This window comes from Cynoglossus semilaevis, chromosome 9, assembly GCF_000523025.1.
Source record: "Cynoglossus semilaevis isolate Cse_v1.0 chromosome 9, Cse_v1.0, whole genome shotgun sequence".
Lineage (NCBI taxonomy): Eukaryota > Metazoa > Chordata > Actinopteri > Pleuronectiformes > Cynoglossidae > Cynoglossus > Cynoglossus semilaevis.
In genome coordinates this window covers 10,552,115-10,572,971 of record NC_024315.1, presented here as the reverse complement: position 1 = coordinate 10,572,971, position 20,857 = coordinate 10,552,115, and the positions used below count along the sequence as shown (strand labels likewise).

Sequence of the window (20,857 nt, the reverse complement as noted above, 5' to 3'; positions counted from 1 at the left end):
ATTTAGATCAACCAGTTTTGGGGCATCAAGTAAAAAAACTATGAACCACTGAATGATTCTCCCAGTAACTTAAAATATATTTGTTTGACTTTGAGAATTTATTAATGAAAACAATTACAGATGACACACTATTCTGTCAAATCATGTTGACACTATTGGCTTTAAAATGTTTATACACACACATACACACATGGTTGCAATTTTGAACATTCTTTGTTCTTTGTGCATAATATTGCACTTAATAATTGACTTTTATTCCCTGTAGATTAAATGTAATGTTGTCATAATTCAATACATTATTTATTTATCCATTTATTTTAGTGACCTTCATCTGTGTCACTGTAACTCTTAAGAAAAAAAAATGTTATCCCACCTCACAGGCCCAAATGTTTCCTTTTAAAAACGTCTCACCCTGACGGCTTCTGTTGCTGTGCAAAAAGCTGACATGAAGACCGTACTTGGTGGTCCTCTCTGGAACAGAACATCAGTTATTCTGTCTTTCCAGTAAGGATCTTTACATGTGCAGTGTACCATTTAAGCAGTGACATTAGAATGCCATTGATGTGCTAAGTCTCAGGCAAGATTTACTTCAGGACAGCCATTAACCACAAACGGTCTCAACTGTCGGAGAGCAAACGTTCCTACAAGATCAGGCTAATATAATTAATATCTGTCAGAATTTCTCCACTTCTCCTTGCCACGGTTACTCCGTGGTGTTCAGAGTGTAGGCTCAAAATGAATAATTCAGGCATCATCAAACACATATTCAATGCTTCTTAAGCAGCATCTCTTTTGATGAGAGTTCTGACTGAACATTCGTCAGTGGATTGGCTAATGACAGCCAATGGCTAGAAAGAGACGGAACACCTATTTCAAGACACCATGCTGCTTAATTTCATCGTTAGCTTCAAAGGACGGTTGAAATGATCCTGATCGCCCTTTTGCCCTACTCCCACCTCGTATACAGGCATGCGTGCCTACATACAGATGCATTCAGAGTCAGATGTCGACACATCTTCCATATTATATGTTCAACTCATGGTTTTATCAAGGTCTGCCTCAGCCATGTTTAGTAAATAATTGATCAGACACTTTGAAAAGCGTTGTTAAAATTCATATACTAATTGGAGACCACTAGTTTTCAGTGAGAGGGATGACTTTTATCTTATGATGGGGTCAACATAGTTTAGTGAAAGTAAAAGTGATTTATTGTCATTGCCTTTAACCTATCATGTTAGTGAGCAGTGGGCAGCTCAAGCTGAGTACATGTTGGAGAACAGTGCCTTGCTAAGTGCACCTCAGTGGAACCTGGTGGATGGTGGGTTTGAACTTGCAACACGTTTGCTTCCTCAACCACCAAGCCACTACTGCCCCTTATTAGATAATTTCATATTAAGTCAATTTCATATAATTCTGTTTGTCAGATTTTTTGTTTTCTTTCCATGTGCCTCATTAAATGTAATCTAACTTGAAAATATTTCAACTAGTGAGATCCATTTGAATTGTCGATGTGTCAGGGCCAGACTGGATTTCTTCTTTTTTTACTTGAAGGTGACACTGTCATCATCTTTAATTTTCTTTGGGGTTGGTTCCTTTTTAAGATGTAGTGCAAAACATGTCTGCAGAGGAAATTGATTAATAAAGAAATGCTAGCAGCGCTGCTGTGTTTTGATTTGGATCCCAGCACTCTCCACTCATAAATTGTGCATAATGACAAGTGTCAATGTTTGCTCCCCTTGAGTCGAAGGTCACATCTCAGTCATGAAGATACCGGTTTAAGGAGCTCATGATTAGAGAGGGCAGTCCAGATCAAAAAATGTTTTGTAGAAGATGGTTCAATTATTTATAGGCTACTGCTTCCCTCGTATGCTAATGCCATGCAGCATCATGTTTAATTTTTGTCTTTTGATGAGAAAAGCTAAGATATTCTGTGGCTTTGCTCATACACTGCTACACTCTTTGTATATATATGAAATATATTTATTAAACATATATGTATTAAATTATTTTTTTATCTCAATTAAGAAACCAGTGAAATATATTTATTAAATATATATGTATTAAATTATTTAAAATATTTTTTTATCTCAATTAAGAAACCCAGTTGTTGACTCATTGTATCATTTACTTCAACAGGCAGACAAAGAGTTTGTGTGGTCCCTATGGAAACGCCTGCAAGTGGCAAATCCGGACTTGACCCAGGCTGTCAGTTTGGTGGTTGAGCGGTGAGTAGATTACATTTTGCTACCTGAAAAGCTCAGCCACCGAAAACTCTTTTATCACATAAGTGCAAAGGAATATGTGTGAAAGTGGTTTAAAGGTTGTTTAGGGCACCCTGGACATTCTTCTGGGGGTTACCACAAGATCTTGTGCAGATGCTGCTTTAAGCCTTCTTATCCCCGGTCTAGTGGTTCAACCATAGAAGTGCTCTTAATGGAAAAAAAAAAAAAATCATCCTCCACATCTTTTATTTTAGGCAATTTAAGTACTTCTGTGAAAACTTTTCAAAGATTGTGTATAAACTCTTTGGCATTTTACGTAAAAATTAAAAAGTTAAATGTTTCCACAGTGCACATTTTTGGATGGAGTATTCAAGGATAAATTTAAATGCATTAATAAAATTTCTCCATGTTACATTTCATTTTATTCTTTTCCCACCCAGTTTTTATGGTAATGTGCAGTGTACCTGTGCAGACAATTCCAACACTACACCCTCTTCAGTTCATTATGGTCTCTTAGGAAACCATTCAAAGCCGGTTCCTCTGCTGAGACTGTTAGAGAAACATGCTTCCAGAGTGTGCACGTGTATTCTATTGTATCAGCTGATGCACAGAAGAATATTGACATGGTAATTATGTTGACTCAAGTCTAGCACCAGTGCCTACCGGGACTCTCCATTTATTCCCCCCTCTCCTACCTCTGTGGACCTTGTAAAGTGATTGCTTGGTCGCTCAGGACATGGGGAACATGGCCCATATAGTAGGAGATGATGCCGGGCTGGCCTGTGTTTCAACTTCTCCAGGGAGAACAGATACTTATTTCAGTATCTACCTGAGAGGAGAAAAAAAAGAAAAACTCAAAGAAAAGGGTTGTAGGAAGAACAAGTGGAGACTGAAGAGAATGTAGAGCCCCCTCTTGGCCTTGAGTGGTTAAAACAGGTCCTTAAGTTATGACTTCTTTTTTTTCTTTTTTTTCTTCTTTTTTTATATAAATTAATTTTAGTAATATGGACATTTTCCTTATTATTACCAGTTCTTAAGAAAACTGTCAGATGTGATTGTAGGTGTTTTATCAACATCTTATGGTGGAGATAAGAGAAACTTTTTTTTTTAAATTTTGGGTGACTATTTTAAATTTTACAACTTATGTTTTTTCAGTCACATTGAAATAAATAAATGTCAATAGATTTGACTCCATATATGGATCTAGACTGAAGATATATTTTTTGTATTTTATGTACATTGTATTCATAAACATGACCTAACATTAGGAGATTCATCTTAACCAAGGTTTAACACACTATATTGTTTCTTTCCTTGTGCCTCTAGTGAGAAACACAAAGCTGAGATTAAGGATCGAAAGGTGTTGGAGATTCTACAGATCAAGGACCACAGAATACAGGAGCTGGAGCAGGTAGAGTACTGCATGGTCCAGGATGTATCAAGTATTTGTATTGATAGAAAGTAGAGATGGCTTGACACAAGTTTTGGACAACTTTTTTCTAAAAATTAGAATTAGTCAGCAGCGTAAAAAATAATTTCTAGAAGTTTCTTGCTTGGACTTCACTGATTTTACAAAATCAGTCTGGGCTCGTTTTAAACGCCACAAGAATCTTAAAAACAGACTCGGTACGGATTTCTTTTTACAAGTATCATTACGTGTTGATTAAGGTTTCAACACTTTTTGCTGCTCCCTTTGAGCCGCCCCTCGAGAAATATTTCTGGATGGTATGATGGGTAATAATGACATCACTAATGTAATTTACTTCAAATCATCTTCTCTTCACTGAAGCATCTGTCAGTCCCCTTCATTAGTGTCGCTCATCCTGAATCATGTACATTCCTAATGAGACTGCCTGTAATGTAGTCATCAACTTGCCACTGTCTTTTTCATGCTGTGCTTTACAGCCATCTAACAACGTTCCAGTCAAAACAGCAGCAGCAGCAATAGGTGCTCATATGTGACAAAGTGCCTGTTTGGCTAATAAAAACCAAACACCCTTATTATTACTGCTGCCTATTCAACGCCCCATAAGTGCAGGGTCTCTTATGAACTGTGGAATTATCCTCCTGTAATGTGTTCTTTGAATCTCCTTGTGTCAGTTTTGATTTGCGACCATCATGTTATTGATACAGCAGCTGACTTAAATACACATCTCCCTGTCATTGCAGCGTAAATAGGACTGCTGCAGTTGGCAGGATGGCTATAACTAATGCGACCATATTATCATACACATCATGTACAACATATATTTGGTTTTGGACAAAATTTAACTTTTTTTATTATTTCCACTAAATACATACTGCTACAGTACAGGAAAACTGTATCAGTTATGTCAATAACATAATATAAAAAACATATCAACAATTCCAACTCAGCCTCTAGTCTTTTACACAACACAACTACATCACAGCAGGTCTCACTGCTGTTAGGCTAATACCTTCAGTCATTCAACACCTTGCCTCCTCTTTAAAGTTCCCATTACATTTGTAGGTCTGTTCCTTACAGTTTCTTTGTTCATCCTTTATCAATATTTTGATTTATATACATGTACTGCATATTCTGTCCTCTGGCCTTCATTTCTGTTTTGCACCTTTACGCCACCTTTTCCCATTTCCCTGACCCCTGCGCTTGCCAATTATTGTGAATGAGTATGCATTAATTATGGTCCATTGAGATTTAGCTTCACTCATGTTGTAACCCAAAACCCATCAGTCCCTCAGACTGCACACCGTACTGCTGTCCACATACATTTTTTCCCCCAGTGCAACTTCTCCAGGCAAAAAACAATGTGATAAATTATAAAATGACATTTTAAAGGACCCCCCCCAGATAAATTATAAAATGCCCCCCCCACACACACACACATTCACTGCAGCTGCAGCGTGTATATGTCATAATCATATCATTTGTGTTTCGAGCAAAAATAATTAAGCTTCTGCTGCTTAGTCCACACTGGATTCCCACTCCATCATTATGTCTGTAAAATGTCTGTACATTTCCCTGGCTGCTTCTCTTCATTTCTGTGACATAATTAGCTTTCATTTTAAAAAATTCAATGCTAATCTTTATCTCCTAGACATTTTTACTTGCCATAACCCCCTTTTTTCTTTTCCTATCTATTTAGCTTAAGTGGATTTAACGTTGTTCTTGCCCACCTCATTATCAAAGTTTGAATTTATTGTCTGCTCTCCCGGATAAATCTCTATTAAAGCCCCTTTGGTCTTAGCACAACCAGCAAGAGGAGGCGAGGAAAGCTAAATCCACTATCTAGATATATTTGAGTGATTTTCCTGAACACGGCAATTAACTGCCTCCCGTAGCACAGTGCTATTTGGAAGAAGGGTGGACCCACAGAAGGCTGTGGATTACCGGCCAATGCCCAAGCCCAGCTCACACCGTGTTAGGAGGCCAGTTCTCTGCTCCTGTGACCACAAGACTGCCAAGAACACAAAATCAGTGTTTACTGACATTGAAAATAATAGTCATTAAAATACTGTTATCTTCTCAAAGAAATGTAGTCATCTTTAAATCAGATAACTGGGTATGTACTGTATTGTTGTAGTATTTGCAAGAAATACATTCATTGTTTCCATTAAAATATGTTAATACTCTTTCATAAAATCTTAATCTAAAATAAAATTTCTTTGGCAAAGTACATTTACGTCTAACGACAAAAATGACACCAACAATGCCTTTAAGACATATCCTGTAAAGGTTGCGTTTAAGCAATTACTGATGGATGATAATCATGTTTTGCTGAACAAATTAAATCTGTTAGTTTGTAAAAACACACGTACTTTGTTTTGTCTCTTAGTTGTTATGAAAAAATTGTTTTACAATAGGACAGGTTTTATTTTTGTACTTTGTTTTGTCTCTTTGTTATGAAAAAAGTGTTTTACAATAGGACAGGTTTTATTTTACTCACACATTTTATTTGTACCTAGGAACCAAGCACTTTTTCTGGAGATTATTTTAATATGCTTTTCTATGTTGGTTCTCTATTATTATTATTTATTTATTTATTTATTTTAGCTTAAAATCTAAATTAAAACTTTAAAGGTTATGACATAATGTAATCTGCCACTGTGTATTTTTTTTTTCTTTTTAAACAGAGAATGAAACAGCAGCAGGAAGAGATAAACAGCTTTCTGCAAAAGAAGATGGCAGTAAGTGAGGACAGTTCAACAATGCAGGACCTGACAGCTCTGCGTGTGCAACTGGCAGAGAAGGATCATCAACTTATGGTTTGTGCAGCATATACTCTGAGGTACTCTTAATCAGATTTAGAAGAGCTTGTTTCTGTAGCGCTGAACGCAAAACCATAGTCAGGACAATAGCATAGGCCTTTTTTTCCTTTTGCTTTTCAACCTCCCTGTATTTCTTTTTTTTTTTATCCCGACTCTCAAAAATACTTCACAGTAAGAAAGTGTGTAAGAAAAGAAAAGAAGGAGATGGAAGTGCAAGCTTGTAAGTTAGGTTAAGATAAATACTTAATGACCACTTCAGTGGAGGGAGGTTGCATGTGATGGTGTGCCTTATCCCTAATTATGCTTAGTTGGGACCGAGCTATGATTAATTGATAAAGGAAGGGTCCTTATACAGTTCCTTATACAGTTTTGGTGAGGTTTCATGGCGAGAAATCGTGGGGGACAGCATCAAAGAAGACTTGCCCTCGGTGTAATGGGTCCTCTAGCAACCAGCATTCTCATTAGAGGCTTGTCATTAGAGTCGACAGACTGGCCCGTGTATCTGCATGAGTCCGGCTCTCGCAGCACACCTCTGTCCAAATGAACCAACATCAGGCCACATGGGCCCTGTCGTACAGAACCGGTGACCTTGCCAATCAACAATCCAAGCAGGGGTTTCCTGCAGCACAGCAGATTCACTGTTTACGTATTCATTTCAGCCTCGGCCCCGTTGGTTGCTTCACTTTTTTGCTTCACGCTTTCTTTTTTATTATTTTCTCAGCTTGAGTCGCAGGTTTCTCTGTTTCTCTCTTTTTGATCACTGTTGTTTTATGGCCCTCATGACCTGTCATTGTTCTCTTTATACACACACACCTTCCCAATCCAGGAGTGTAGGAAGAAAGAAGAGGATGAGCGACAGGCATTGCAGGCTATGAGGAAGGAAATAGAGGGATTAACCTCCCGCTGTGCCACCCTGCAAGCTGACCTAGGGGAGAACGAGAGACAGGCCAAAAGCCAAAGAGACCAGAAGGATTCTGCACAGCTTAAAGTCAAGGTATGGACAAAGGAAAACATGTCCATTATGTAACAACTAAACACAAAGTTGAAGGCCATCTTTTTTCTGCCCACTTTGATCATTTGTGAAAAGGCCATCTTTTGTTTTTCTGCCCACTTTGATCATTTGTGACCTGAATATGTGTATAAAATGGTATATTTGTGGTAAGAAAGTCTTTACTAATGGAAGGAGAACGACAATCTGTACAATACTACTGATATTTGTATTACTTAAACAAGACGGTTTAACCCACATGGGCAGTTAGTGATTAGCCATTGAGAAGTACTTGCTAACAAGCATGATGTTTCCAACATTAGTATAAATAAAATCAGTCTGCTAACTGTCCTTCTGCTGTTTATCCTCCATTCACTACCCCAGTCTCAGGATGCTGGACTTTCATGAGCAACTCACACTCTGTCTGTGCTTATGCACTAATGATACAACAAATTGCTTGCCAAGTCAAATGTAACCAAAGAGCAAGTGTTGTGGAAGTCCAGACACTAACTCAGGGTAGACGAGCAACTCCTGCCGTCTGCACGTTCATCAAAGACACCCCACCTGTTTCTAATTTTTAGTATTCTACAATTATTTGAAAGATGGAGATCGAAAAGTAAGGTCTGAACTGGAACCCCTTGTTAATTTGTTTGATACAACAAGGATATATCATGGAGTGAATCATAAAATACAGCAAATTAAATGTTAATGGGAAAGTTAGGATTCATTATTACAGTGGTTCCCAACCTTTTTTTGGCTTAGCACCTAGTACTTTGTCTAGTTTTAGTTTGTTATACCGTATTGTAAATACAGAGTCACAAGATTTGTTCACAAAGTCACATTTTATTGTAAATGTACTGTTTTGCGAGGCTGTCCTCACAATATTTTATCAGTCATTTGTTTCATAAATTACTAGGTAACCCTATTTAAATTTAACCCTAAAGTTGAAAAACACTGCACAATTATTTGTTTAAGATCAGGATCCCGTTAATGAGGAAAAAATACCTGACAGTGTAAAGACCCTACAGGTAATATATCATAAACTAATGTGATGAGCTTCTTAGTAAGTAATTGCTTTGTTGCTTAAAATAATAACCAAATGCGTCCAAGCTGAATGGTAATCAAAACTTAAATATTTTGTGGTTTGTTTGATTTAATTTTCTTCTCCAGAACAAACATAATTGTTGTTTTATGCAGTGTTAGAGCACATTACTCTCGCCTAATAACAATTTCATGGTAAATTCTAATCCTGTTAAAACACTGCTTTTAATTAAACGTAAAATGCTTTGGCATGGGGACTTAATTTGGATCCCAAACTATTTGCCCTGTAAGAACGCCTTCGTCTTATTAGTCAAAAGCTGTCAAACACCTTGTTTACACCTACTACATACTGCAGTGGCAGAAACAGCTGCAGCCTCATGTCAGTGTCTGCAGCTCGTCTCTTCACACACGGTGCTGCCATGTACTTCTTAGTGTTTTGACAGTGCTTGGAGTGTAGTACAAGTTTGTGTTAATTGAAGTTTTAAACTTAAGACGCTCTATGTGAAATGAAATGAATGAAGTGTCTCATTTACTAATGACCCCGTGATTACCAACTGGTGGCCCACCAAGCTATCCAATCCAGCCTATGAATAGACTCCAAAGGCAAAATATTGTCTAAAAATATAAACACAATGAACATCAAATAATAATGTTAGACAAAAATATGATTTTAATGTTATTTTATTAAATTTTCGGCCTTTAAGGTGTCAAGGTAATCAACCAACATCCTCACATAACCAATCATCCAAGTACAGCTTAATTAAGCATTTATATTTTAAGCATTATATAGTTTAACTCCAACAACTTTTTACCAAATCAGATATTTGTTTTTCCAGGAGCTGGAGGAGGAGCTACGTAAAGCTGGAGTGGAGCTGTTTAACCTGCAGAGATACAGTAGTAGTCTGGAAGGTCAACTTTCTTCCAAAGAGAAGGAGGTGGCAACAGCAGAGAGACGGCTCACTCAACTGGGGTGAGCTTTAACATTTTAGCATCATGTAAATACTAAAAGTTTTTTTTTTACTTTGTCCTGGTGATGGATGTTGATGGAGATAAATACATTACCTGTACGACAACTGCAACTGCTCCATTGCATCACCACTTGAGGCGTGATGGTGACAGTTTTTTTTCACTGCGGCTCACACAAAGCCATTTGATAAGCCGTGCATTGTGGATGTACTTTGAAAGAAGGGAGGAAAAGGAAACAGAGGGCTTTGACTAAGCTTTAGTCGATATGAAAACAGTAAGAACCTCAGCAGCCTTAGTGGTAATCTCAACCTTTTTAACTACGTTTCCATTTTAATGCCAGAAGCCCTCTAACATGTCAGTCACGCAGGGTCTGGAAAAGCTTTCTCAAGGTTTTGGTCTTCCATCGTTCAATGAAACACAAAACAGAAATGAACCAGATTCTAAATCAGATTTACTGAATGTTACTTTATTTGAAGGATTTTATGTATGTACAGCTATCATTTTTATATTATTATATTTAGTTTTTTTATGCTGTGTTTACTGTTTGGACATGGATTTAACCCTGTTTACGCTTTAAAATGTTCTGATACATTTTCTTTTTTGTTAGATTCACATGCAGTCTCATTTTTATGATGTGTTTGCATGCAGTCATGAGTTTGCAGAAGTGCAGAAGCTCTACAAGCAGAGCACTGAGCACGCAGCAGAACAGAGTCAACTGATCAGGCAACTGGAAGGACTTAACCTGGACACACAGAGAGTCCTGAGGAACACGGAGGAGGCACATACCGCTGACACCACTTCCTATCAGAAGGTACTGGCACATACAGATGGACACATTGTACCTGCTATCAATAACTACATGACCGTTGACTTTAGTGAAACTTATTTTCTCATTATATCCTGGTTTCTGTCACATGACTCTTAAGCTGCCTTTAAGAAAGTGGACATGGCAGTCAACATTTGTTTTATTTACTTTATGTTTTGGCTCCTTTTCGTTGACACACATTCTTTTTCATGTAGGGACCTCTATGAAAAAAGAGTTTTCTGTATATTTGATCACCATTTACTGCCTTCTAAGCAACAAACTTACCTCTTATTTACCCTCACACTTTATTGCACTGTTTTACTGTCAGCTGTACACCGAGTTGAGCCAGTGCTACCAGTCCCTCATTTCTAGTGAGGCCAGCCTCCGTCAGAGACATCAGGAACTGGGTGTCCAGCTGGCAGAAAGGGACCAACACATTCTTCAACTCCAGGCCCAGCTTCAACAGACACAGCAGGAGCAAAAGGAGCAACCGGTGCAGGAAACAACCCGATGTTCATCAAGAAATAGACAAACCAACTTGAAAGTAAGCATCCTGTTACTTTTTACGGTCCACTCCCAAATTATTAGTGCATTTCTTTTCCTTTACCTCTGACATAACGCACACACACACATAGGTGTATGTCAATCACCTGCCTGGAGTTGATCTCTAATTTTCCTGTACTGTAGAAACTTCAAAAAATCCGATGGATTAGTAAGCTCAGCAACAGCTGGTGAGGCCTCACCATTGCCTGTGGTGGTGCTCTTTAACTGAAAATCACTCTCTTGATATCGCTCTAGCTCACCCTTGATCTTCCCATCCACCTCAGCTGTAGTCTTTCATGTCAGCTGTCTGATCTCCTCTCGTTTACAGTCCCAGGCACACATTAACGCACAGACTTTCTTAGTTTATCTCTCCTTTCTCCTCTAACCCAAGTACCTGGAAGTCCTTTTAATGCACTACAGTCATGGCAGAAATGAGTTGAGGGGAGGTGATTGGGAGTCAGTGAAGTTCTTAAAGATGCTGTTTGAGTTATAGTTTTCATCTCTCAGTCTGTGGGAGTTTTGAGGAGGTGCTTTAGCTCATTACCTTGGAAGTGTCACCCCTTGGACCTTTGGTTTGTGGTACAAATTTAATGGTGCAGTCACAGCTAAAGTGCCCTTTTAATAACCTCTAACAACATGGTAATGGTTGAGTTTTGGACCACAGCGTGTCAAAGAACTAGTGGAGGATATTTTCAGGTATGAACTCCAACAGTCTTCTGCAGCCTAATTAGATCAGCATTGGAGTGTGGTCTGTAATAAAAAACGCTCTACGTTGGAATGATGGAACAAGACTTTCTTAATACATTTATGAGAGAGAGAAATGTATCCAGAAAAATCCAGTCATAGATCGACAAGGTTGTAAACCGTTGACCCCCTGTAGTGATGTTCACCATTACCAGACTCCTAGACGACCTAAGACCAACCAACAGTATTTGGACGTAGAGCATCCCACATGTTAACTGGTTTTAACAGTCAGATTTAGTCTCATCTTAAGTTGACTTGAACTGAGGTACTACCAAAACCAGTATAGCAGTTTTGTCCTAAATTTCCAAGTACCCTCTGAGTACTATGGCTGTCTTTGTCCTTTTCTTTGTCCTGCTGCAGATACATTATTTTATTTATTTATTTGACATTTTCCTCTTATTTCCGTAACTGTAACGGCTTAATTTAATCGTTTGGTATTTCCTGCCTCTGCTGTCCCCGGATTATGCAAGGAAAAAGTTATCAACACATATGTTAAGTGTGTTGCAATCGCCCTGTCTCACTTAACCCCGTTAATTTAACCAGCGCTGATGTATAAATGCATCATTTAGTCAGTAATTAAATACAGTTCTGCAGTGTTCCCTCAGTAATTAATACTACATTGAGAGAATATGTGTGTCTGTGTGTGTGTGTGTGTGTGTGTGTGAGAGAGAGAGCATGCCTGTGTTCGTCTGCACACATGCAAGCTCGTGTGTATGTGTACATGTGTCTGCATAGGCCAACGTGCCCATGTATGTGTATATGTTCATATGTACAGAACATTATGTTGGTTTTTTTTTTCACTTTTGGAATATGAAAAAAACCAACCTCACACAGTGTAAAGTTGGCTGTAGGAGTCGACAGCGTCCTTTGTTTACCTAACACATGTAGCTGCTGCCTGGCTGATTTGTACTTCCACCTTAAACTTTCTTTCACATCAAAGTATCCATCTCAAGTATCCCAAGGTATACCAGTCAGGAGAGCGCTCTGTTTCCCACTCTCACTTCACCTGACAGGTTTTATGTATGAGTGTTTGCATGTGTTTGCGTATGTCTGCATGGCTGCACGTTCGCGTAAAGGCGTGCGTTTCCAAGTGCATAATCACAAATTCTATTACATCTTTCCTCCCGAACACCTGTTAAATTCTAATGCTCAGGTTGTTAAAGCAGTTTGATTTTAATTTTAAATGTTTGGGTGGAAGTTACCGTTGGAGGTGATCAAAGTGCTGATCGCTACGGGAGCACAGAGGGAAGAGTGAGTGCTCATTTGAATATAGACCAGAGCAAGGGCTTTGAACACCCCTCCCACAGTGGTTCTCAGGGAGGGTGGGGGTTGGGTGATTATAACGGAGGGTAGGTAAAATAAATAACACCTATTGTGTCTATGTATTCATGCTGCGCACACACTGCATGTCAGTTCTCTCCTGCTTTACGCCAGCTAAATTCTTTATTGGAAAATTAATAGGACTTTGCAATAGTCTGAACAAAGAATACACGTGTAGCCATTAAACTGAAAACAGTTTCGTTATCTTGGGCGCTCAATGATACTGTATGTTTGTGATCGGGGGTCGGCAACCTCAGACATTCTAACAGTCATTTGGACTGAAACAAAAACACTGGGAGCCACAGAACCTTTTTGACGTCTTGATTTTTTTAAAATATTTGTTTCATGTTGGATGTGACTTGCACACATATAAATGTGAATCCAAAGATAATCACGACTCCAAATACATTTCTTTTTATTCCCTTTTTAGTGTTGAGGATGGCGTTCCATGGGGTTGAAAAGTTGCACACAGACGTGTCACACATTGACCACTGTGACGTGTATTTAGAGAGGACAAAAATAAAATAAAACAGGTTTACATTTAATGATACAACAGCACCTAAAAAATATCCATCCATCCATCCATCCATTTTCATCCGCTTATCCGTTACCGGGTCGCGGGGGCAGCAGTCGCCACCCAAATCACATTGCACCGTACCTAACATTTCCTGCGGGTGGTGAGTCCACTGGAAGGTACCAACCGCCCTAACCGGGATTTGAACTTTGAACTCTGGGCCAAAAAAAATTAAATAAGGTATTTAATATTTATTTTTCAAAACCACAGTGAGCTGCAGGAGAGGGCGGAAGGAGCCACATGCAGCCCCAGAACCACAGGTTTGCCGAACCCTTTTTTGTTTTTAGATGTTGTTACAACATACACGTGGTGTGTATGAAGCACATGAATTCAACTATGAAATGGCTGACTAAATACTTCAGTCTGTCTTCTCACTGATTCCACGGTGGTGTGCAGAAAGACCTCAGATGAGGCTCAGAGTAAAGAGGAAATAAGACCGTCACCATCAGCAGTTAAAAGAGTGAAAGATTCAGTGGTAGGTAATGACTTTGAATAAGGTCCAGGCGGGGAAAAAATGCTTAAAGTGGTTTGATTTAGAGTATTAAAACAATGCTTTGTTACTCTAATATATATAACAGCATGGGCTCTTAAGGTAATCATTGTCACGTAACGTAGTCTGCTGCTTCATCAAAAAGTACTTCCTGTAAATGCATAATGTAAATCTTGAGCCATACATCAGTTTGCTCTAGAAATGTGCAGTTTTTAGAGCTTGAGTTCATCTAGTGTAAACTGCAAGACCATGAAAACATGTTTTGTGCTCTTTTTGATGTTCCATGAGTTCCTTGTGCCAAAAAGAAAAGAGACCATCCAGGCTGTTATTCATGTAAGGTGTGAAAGCCAGCACCTGTCAAAGTATAGAGGTGCATCATAAGACATCGGAAAGTCGGCAAAATCCCATTTCCTGCACGACTTCACCACTTTTCTAAGGAAATGAGCAGTGGGTTCTACTGAACTGAAGAACTGCTATGCCTTTGTGCTCTGAAGTCATTTTGGGGATGTTTATAGTATATTTATATATACATGGACCAAATGAAATTGCAACACTTAATCATTAATGTTTTGTTTGCTAGCAGCATCATTGCAATCAGATTAGTCCAGAGTTTGGCTACTGCCAGAGTTGTGCTGTGATTAAAGACCAACATTAAATCCATAACTGACCTCAGGCTTTCTGGAACCTTCACATCTGTGAATGTGTGGTGAGCTGTTAATTGTGTAGGCAGCTATTCAAAGCCCCAGTTATTCTCATCATCTGCATAGAGGATCAAAAATTAAGAATGCACGCTAAAGAAAAGTTAAATAGAAAAAAAATCCCTGAAATTTTTACCACACTGTGGCTCTAGGCCACATTTGTATGTCATTTCAGAAAAGTACAAGTGCAGATAAAGATTTTCTTGAAGGCTGTGTTCCATTTAGCTGTATCAAGTCCGAGGTCCCATTGTTATTTGTTCTGACTCACTTTGACATTCTAATGGCTGACGACGACACTTGAATTGAGCAGAGACATTACTGTTATAAGTTTTTAAAAAAAACTGTGCTTTTTACTCATTCTTTAAAGCACTATTCTCCTATTTAATTACAGTCATTACTACATGACTTCTTATTAAGCCCTGACCTTACATTGATTTTATCCACTTTTAGCACAAATCACAAAATCCTGATTACACATTAGAATCACTGCTATGATTGAACCCGTAAGCAAAGAAACAACGGTTGCCAAGAGATCAAATTAGGAAATGCATTAAGACAAGAACTGGCTTTGCATCTACTAGTTTTTTAAGCAACTTCTGGCTTGTTATTTATGTGAACAAATAAACTTTTTTTTAAATAAATGGTTTAAGGCTAGTTATGCTCATGCACAGAAAAGCCTTCCATTTTGCCAGGTTGCATACAGATTAAGTGGAGGATTTTTTTGAACACGATAGTTAAAGAAGGAATTAAGTCACCTTCATGGATGTATCGACTTTTTGCTGTGGTGCCTAATAAATGAGTAGGAAACGTATGGTTCAACATGGACAGAGTTAGTGTGCTGGTTGTGAATGCACCCTGAAGTTAAATTTTAATCTAGTAGGACCAGTCTTTTGACTGGAATTTTGACTTGGAAGCTACACCTTTTTACGCTTTATACACCCTTACATACTGTACATTAATCAGTATAACATTCAGTATTAATAACGTATCTAACATACAGTATGTCCATACACCCTTACATACTGTACATTAATCTAATATATCCTTAAACACGATTCATTTGATCACCGTTACATTGTCCTCACAGCAGCAACAAAGAGAGACCTGGAGTAGAACAAAGCAAAGATTTCAATTTGTGTATATCTACTATCATCCCACCTACGTCTCACTTTTCTTCTAGACTTCACCGTTATAATAATTTACGAGGATGTGATGAAAAACATCGGGATAATTAGTGTTTATTAATTTTACTTCCTTACTAGAGCAACTCAACTGTCAGGTTGTCGCAAAGTGAATTTTAAAAGATTTTTCTTTAACTTGCTCCTGGTCTGAATGTATAAAACCTCCCTGATGTGAATTATTATCCCACATTTTTTTTATTTGATCCCTGGGCCATTTTTTTTTTTTTTTGGTCAACCACTCATTTGTGTGAGGTTGGTGAGTGTGGTCTGTAAGTAGTTTTGTCAACATTAGTTTTTTGAGTGTGATATTGGAACCGGGCCATGTCTGAGGCCAGAAACATGCTAATGACATGGACTCCAGTGGTGTGTTTTACCAGCTCAACTGCTCTCATTAGATGTGAACCTCTGTGTAGCACAGCCCGCCTCATTAATGAAGCACAGCCATGTGCCGATGCAGATACACGCTCACTGGCTTGAATACATACACTTGGGTCAGAGAGGCTGTGTAGGAAGACTCAAGGCTGTGTATACACACACACACACACACACTCTCACTCTATGCATCCTACATCTTTTGAACTGTCTTTCTGTTAGTTCTTCTTTACAATAAAACCAGATTTTTTTCATAGACATGTGCAGATAATATTACATTTTTTATTATTATTACCATTATTACCATAATGTTATTATTATCTTGAATTAAGATCACATTGAGATAGTTTATAGTTGTTTTTTTTTTTTTTTTAGTGGTGAAAATTATTACTTTTATACTGCATGTGTGTGTGTGGGCATGAGTGTGTCTGTGTTTGTGTGTTTTAGGTGCCCCGTCTGATTATAGCTGCTCCATAATTAACAGTGATCAGATTTGTTTTGTGGTGTAAATGGTGCATGTGTAGAACATTAGGCCTGGCAAGTCTCATTTCACATTCAGCTCAAGGGCTCGGCAGCAGACGGGTCACGAGCTTCAGGGAGCACAATCACAAGCCTCCCTCCATATGGTCCTGCCTGCCGCATCCTCACCAGCAAGGGCCATGAGTGCCAGACAAGTTCCCCCAAGAACCTAATCGTGTTCAGTAATTACTAAGACCGTTTTTTTTCCCTCCTCTCGCCTTTTTTTCCCCCGTACTCTTTTTTTCACTGCTTCTTCCTTCTCTGTTTTGTTCAGCCTTGCATTCACTGAGCTCACACAGACATGAATCATTTGTTGCCCATACTTTTTGTGCTTAACTGTCTTTTAGTTTTCATCATTCTAAATTAGAATCAGGAAGGCTGTGAGTGAGCAACAGCAAAACCTCAGACACTCCCACTTCAGTTAATTTCTAAATTGCTTTATGTTCCTAATGCCGAAAAAGCCAGCCCGTCGTCCTGGCTGCCTGGAAATTATAAATAATTGTAACAGATGCGCCAATATGGCTGGCCTCCAATAAACAAGGCCCTAGATAATTTGACCAACCCTGTTTGACAGGCCAATTTAATAAAACATGAACAAAATCTTCCTCACTAATAATTTATCATCCCCTCTCCTCCCTTTTGGTTAAAGTTGATTATCCTGGCAGTTAACAAGGTCACACCCAGATGCCAGGTTTCTGATAACGCAATCAGGCCTTGTTGGGAAAAGGTGATGACATACAGTGTGATTTTGGTCAGTACCTGGCTCACAGATGCAGCACACATGTGAACACCTCGTTCTCAAAAATAGTACAAAAAAAGAAGTGGATTTTATAGCAGTAGGTGAAACTTCTTTTTTTTCTTTTTTTAAATTTCACATTTTTTTTAGCGGTTTAGGGAAAGGTGGGAGTCTGAGTGCAGTTAGGTGCTAAAGCTCCAGATGTTTTTGGGAGGTTGTCAGTGTTATGATAGACTTCTGAGGTACATATGACTAAAATAGTTTCAACAAACCTTCACACAGGGCAACTATATGGATGTTTCAGTATCATCCTCGTCAACAGTTGCCAGTATTGTGTCGTATAGTGTCGTCACACTGCCAACCTGATGGCTATGCAGAAAGAAACAAGCAGAGAAATCAGAACCATATGGAAGGTTTTTTGTAACCACTGCAAAAATACACACCTATTTACTTTGCTGTTGTTCAGACGGTGCCTGTTAAAATGTCACGTGTCTCTGAAATCTGGAGTGTAACTTGTTTTACTGAAACAACCATCGCAGTGACAAAAAATGATTTTTTTATTTCATATATTATATAGTTTTTCTGACACAGAACTGATTAGTTTCACTAATTGCAGACTCTTATTCATGTAGCAATATTTTAAATATAAAAATGCAACATCAACCATTGAGTTTATTTTTGTTTTTGCAAAATGTATTTAATTTGACTCATCTTGGATTTGTCTTTAAAATCCTGAAATGGTATTCTAGAAAAAGTCATACAAAAAATCCATCAATGCTTTTAATAATTTGTTTTAATTTTTTAAATTCCCATAGTTCGCTCCTAACCTTAACACAACCTTAACAATAGGATCAGAACTTAAGGCCCAGAGTTTCATTTACTGTGCTGATAACAGTTAGCTTTACTTTGATGAAGTGGGGAAATATATATGGGAGAATAATGACAATACTATTATATTTTTTTGACAATTATCTCTGAACTCATTCTCATACAATTTGTTGATTTAACGAGGACCCAAAATAGTGCAAGGTAAAAAAGAAAAAAAAGAAATACTGAGCTGTTAGTGTACCAGGCTAAAACCACCAGGGGAAGAGAGGAGCAGTTCTAATAAGTGACTAAAGTGTACAAAGTTCCATATACAGCCAACAGTCGCTCCAGTGAGAATATGTTTTCTAAAAAAAAAGTTCATTTAAAATGTTTCTAGATTTCAAAGTAAAAGTTAATGAATTCATTAATTATTAATAAAATTTATATTCATATATAGTTTACATAGGGCTTTTTTTCTCAGCAGTTAAAAGTTATATATATATATATATACTTTTTTATTATTTTTTTGTTTTTGTTCCCAGGTTTTTTGTTCGTAAATTGTTTTATTGTTACAGTTTTGCTGTATATTTCAGTTCAGTTCTCTTTTTCTTTTTGTCCATCTACAAATGTGCACACATGTACCTTGGCCTGAGTACACGTGTACAATGTTTACCTTCTATTCACCGTGGCACTGAGAGCTTTAGGCAGCCACATGACATGCAAGTGCGATCATACAGAGGCCCGTTGGTAACGCTGACCTCTGTGTGAGATGGAGAAAGTGAGTGGAGACGAGTTGAAAGGAGGGAGGCGGTCAATAAAAACACAGCCGGTGACACTGGATCATCTGTAAATAATAGTTTTTACTCACACAGCGTTCTTTTTAGACACAGACCTCTCACACACACCATCCTTGTAACACACACACGGACTCTGCCCTCCATCTGCATCACACTATCACGTCATTCTGGGGTGTGTTGTGCAGGTCAGGTCGTGACCACCGCGCAGCTGCTGAGCTGAAGAAGACGGCACATCTCTCTTTGTGCACCGCTCTATTTTTATCTCTCAGGCCTCTCTGGTGGATCAGTACCAACAATGTGACAACAACGAGTGTTCCACACGAACAGAAGGCCTTATGTGTTCTCTGGACCTGCAGCCGACAGGAGGCAACTGGAGCAGAGCGAACATCTGCGGCAGAGCTCAGTCATTTGTTAGTGTCGTTGTCATTTTCCACTTTAACCTGTCTGACAATAAGAACTCCAAGTTTCACTGTTTGGTTTTTATCAGAAATCAAAAAACAAATGTATAATGATGAAACTATTTTGATATTTTATATAATTCAGAAGAAGTCGATACTTTAAAGTTCATTGTAGCTTTGATTTCTGGGCATTTCTGGTGGATCTGGATTCCTTTTCTGGCATCTGTGTTTCCCTATGTCCACACACACTTAGCCAGTTGGCCTGCCACTTATCAGGAATATGCAGATCAATCTGCTAATTAGTTACACAGAGTCATTAAGACCGAGTCAGAACACATGGTTGGCAGACAGACGGGCTTGGTAGCAAAGCTGGACAAATCAGGTCGCTGGAGTCGACTATAGCCCCGGGGCAAATTCTCAAACACCGTTGCCCGTGTCTCTGTCTTTGTCACAGGAACTTTACTGTCAACTCTACCAACAATTCACTCTGATCTCATGAACTCTGAACTCTTACTTTTACCTCCTCTTGCCTTTAAACCAAAAAGAATGCTAAACTGATTAATCAATCAGAACATTGTACCTAAGTGACTAAAAAAAATCACATCTTTATGTCTGTAGCCATTTTTTCAAACTAATTTGTGATTGTGAAATGGCTTCATCTCTTCCAAATGTCAGGCAGCTAGAGTGTAAATCATGGTTACTAAATATAAAATAACTTTATATATAATCAAGACAAATGTGAGTGTGTCTGGGCCAGTGATGAAAAGAGAAACCTTTGTATCAAACAAGCACAAAACTTACATTTATTTGCTCGGCATTTGTGGGTAAATCATTGTGATAAATGTTTTTTTAATGCATTTTCTGTTGGATAAGGGACAACACTGTCTCTGTCCTTGAAATGTGTGCTTGCTAGGTAGACGGGTAAGGTGGGTCTGTTGGTGTCAGTGCAGGTGTTGATCGATCTAATTAAATAATTGACTACTATTATTTTACTAATTTATATATAATTTAACATTTTTATAATTTTCAGACACCTACAGAACATGTTCTCATGTACAGTGTACTTTACAGTTGTTTTTTTTTTTTTTTGCATTTTTCCCTCCAATTTTCTGAGGTCCCTCTAGTGCCCACTGGTGGCCCCTCAGATGGCCGCAGCTCCCACTTTGAAAACCACTGCTCTTTAATATTTCACTTCAAGCTCCTGTGGCAAGAAAACACACAGATACAAAACCATCTCTGCGTTTCCACCAGTAGCTCCGGCTGCTGTTAAATCAGCTGGTGCTACGGTCTTTAGTTTCATAACTTTAATATACAACAAAGGTTATAACAGCTATCATATCACTTTCAAGGGAGAGTTCTTATCGATCACCGCCGTATCGTAAACTTCCTCCCTCCCCATTCTGCACGT

General features: G+C 38.4%; 1 protein-coding gene across 1 annotated transcript in view; it reads left to right on the top strand.

The window, feature by feature from the left end:
• Positions 1 to 20,857, top strand: part of cntln (centlein, centrosomal protein) — a 70,510-nt gene that overhangs the window by 1,673 nt on the left and 47,980 nt on the right. Inside the window, exons 3-9 of the mRNA XM_008317175.3 lie at positions 2,137 to 2,225; positions 3,549 to 3,633; positions 6,336 to 6,467; positions 7,297 to 7,464; positions 9,336 to 9,469; positions 10,114 to 10,276; positions 10,599 to 10,814. Of these exons, the coding sequence (XP_008315397.1) occupies positions 2,137 to 2,225; positions 3,549 to 3,633; positions 6,336 to 6,467; positions 7,297 to 7,464; positions 9,336 to 9,469; positions 10,114 to 10,276; positions 10,599 to 10,814 (987 nt within the window). The remainder of the gene's footprint in view (positions 1 to 2,136; positions 2,226 to 3,548; positions 3,634 to 6,335; positions 6,468 to 7,296; positions 7,465 to 9,335; positions 9,470 to 10,113; positions 10,277 to 10,598; positions 10,815 to 20,857) is intronic.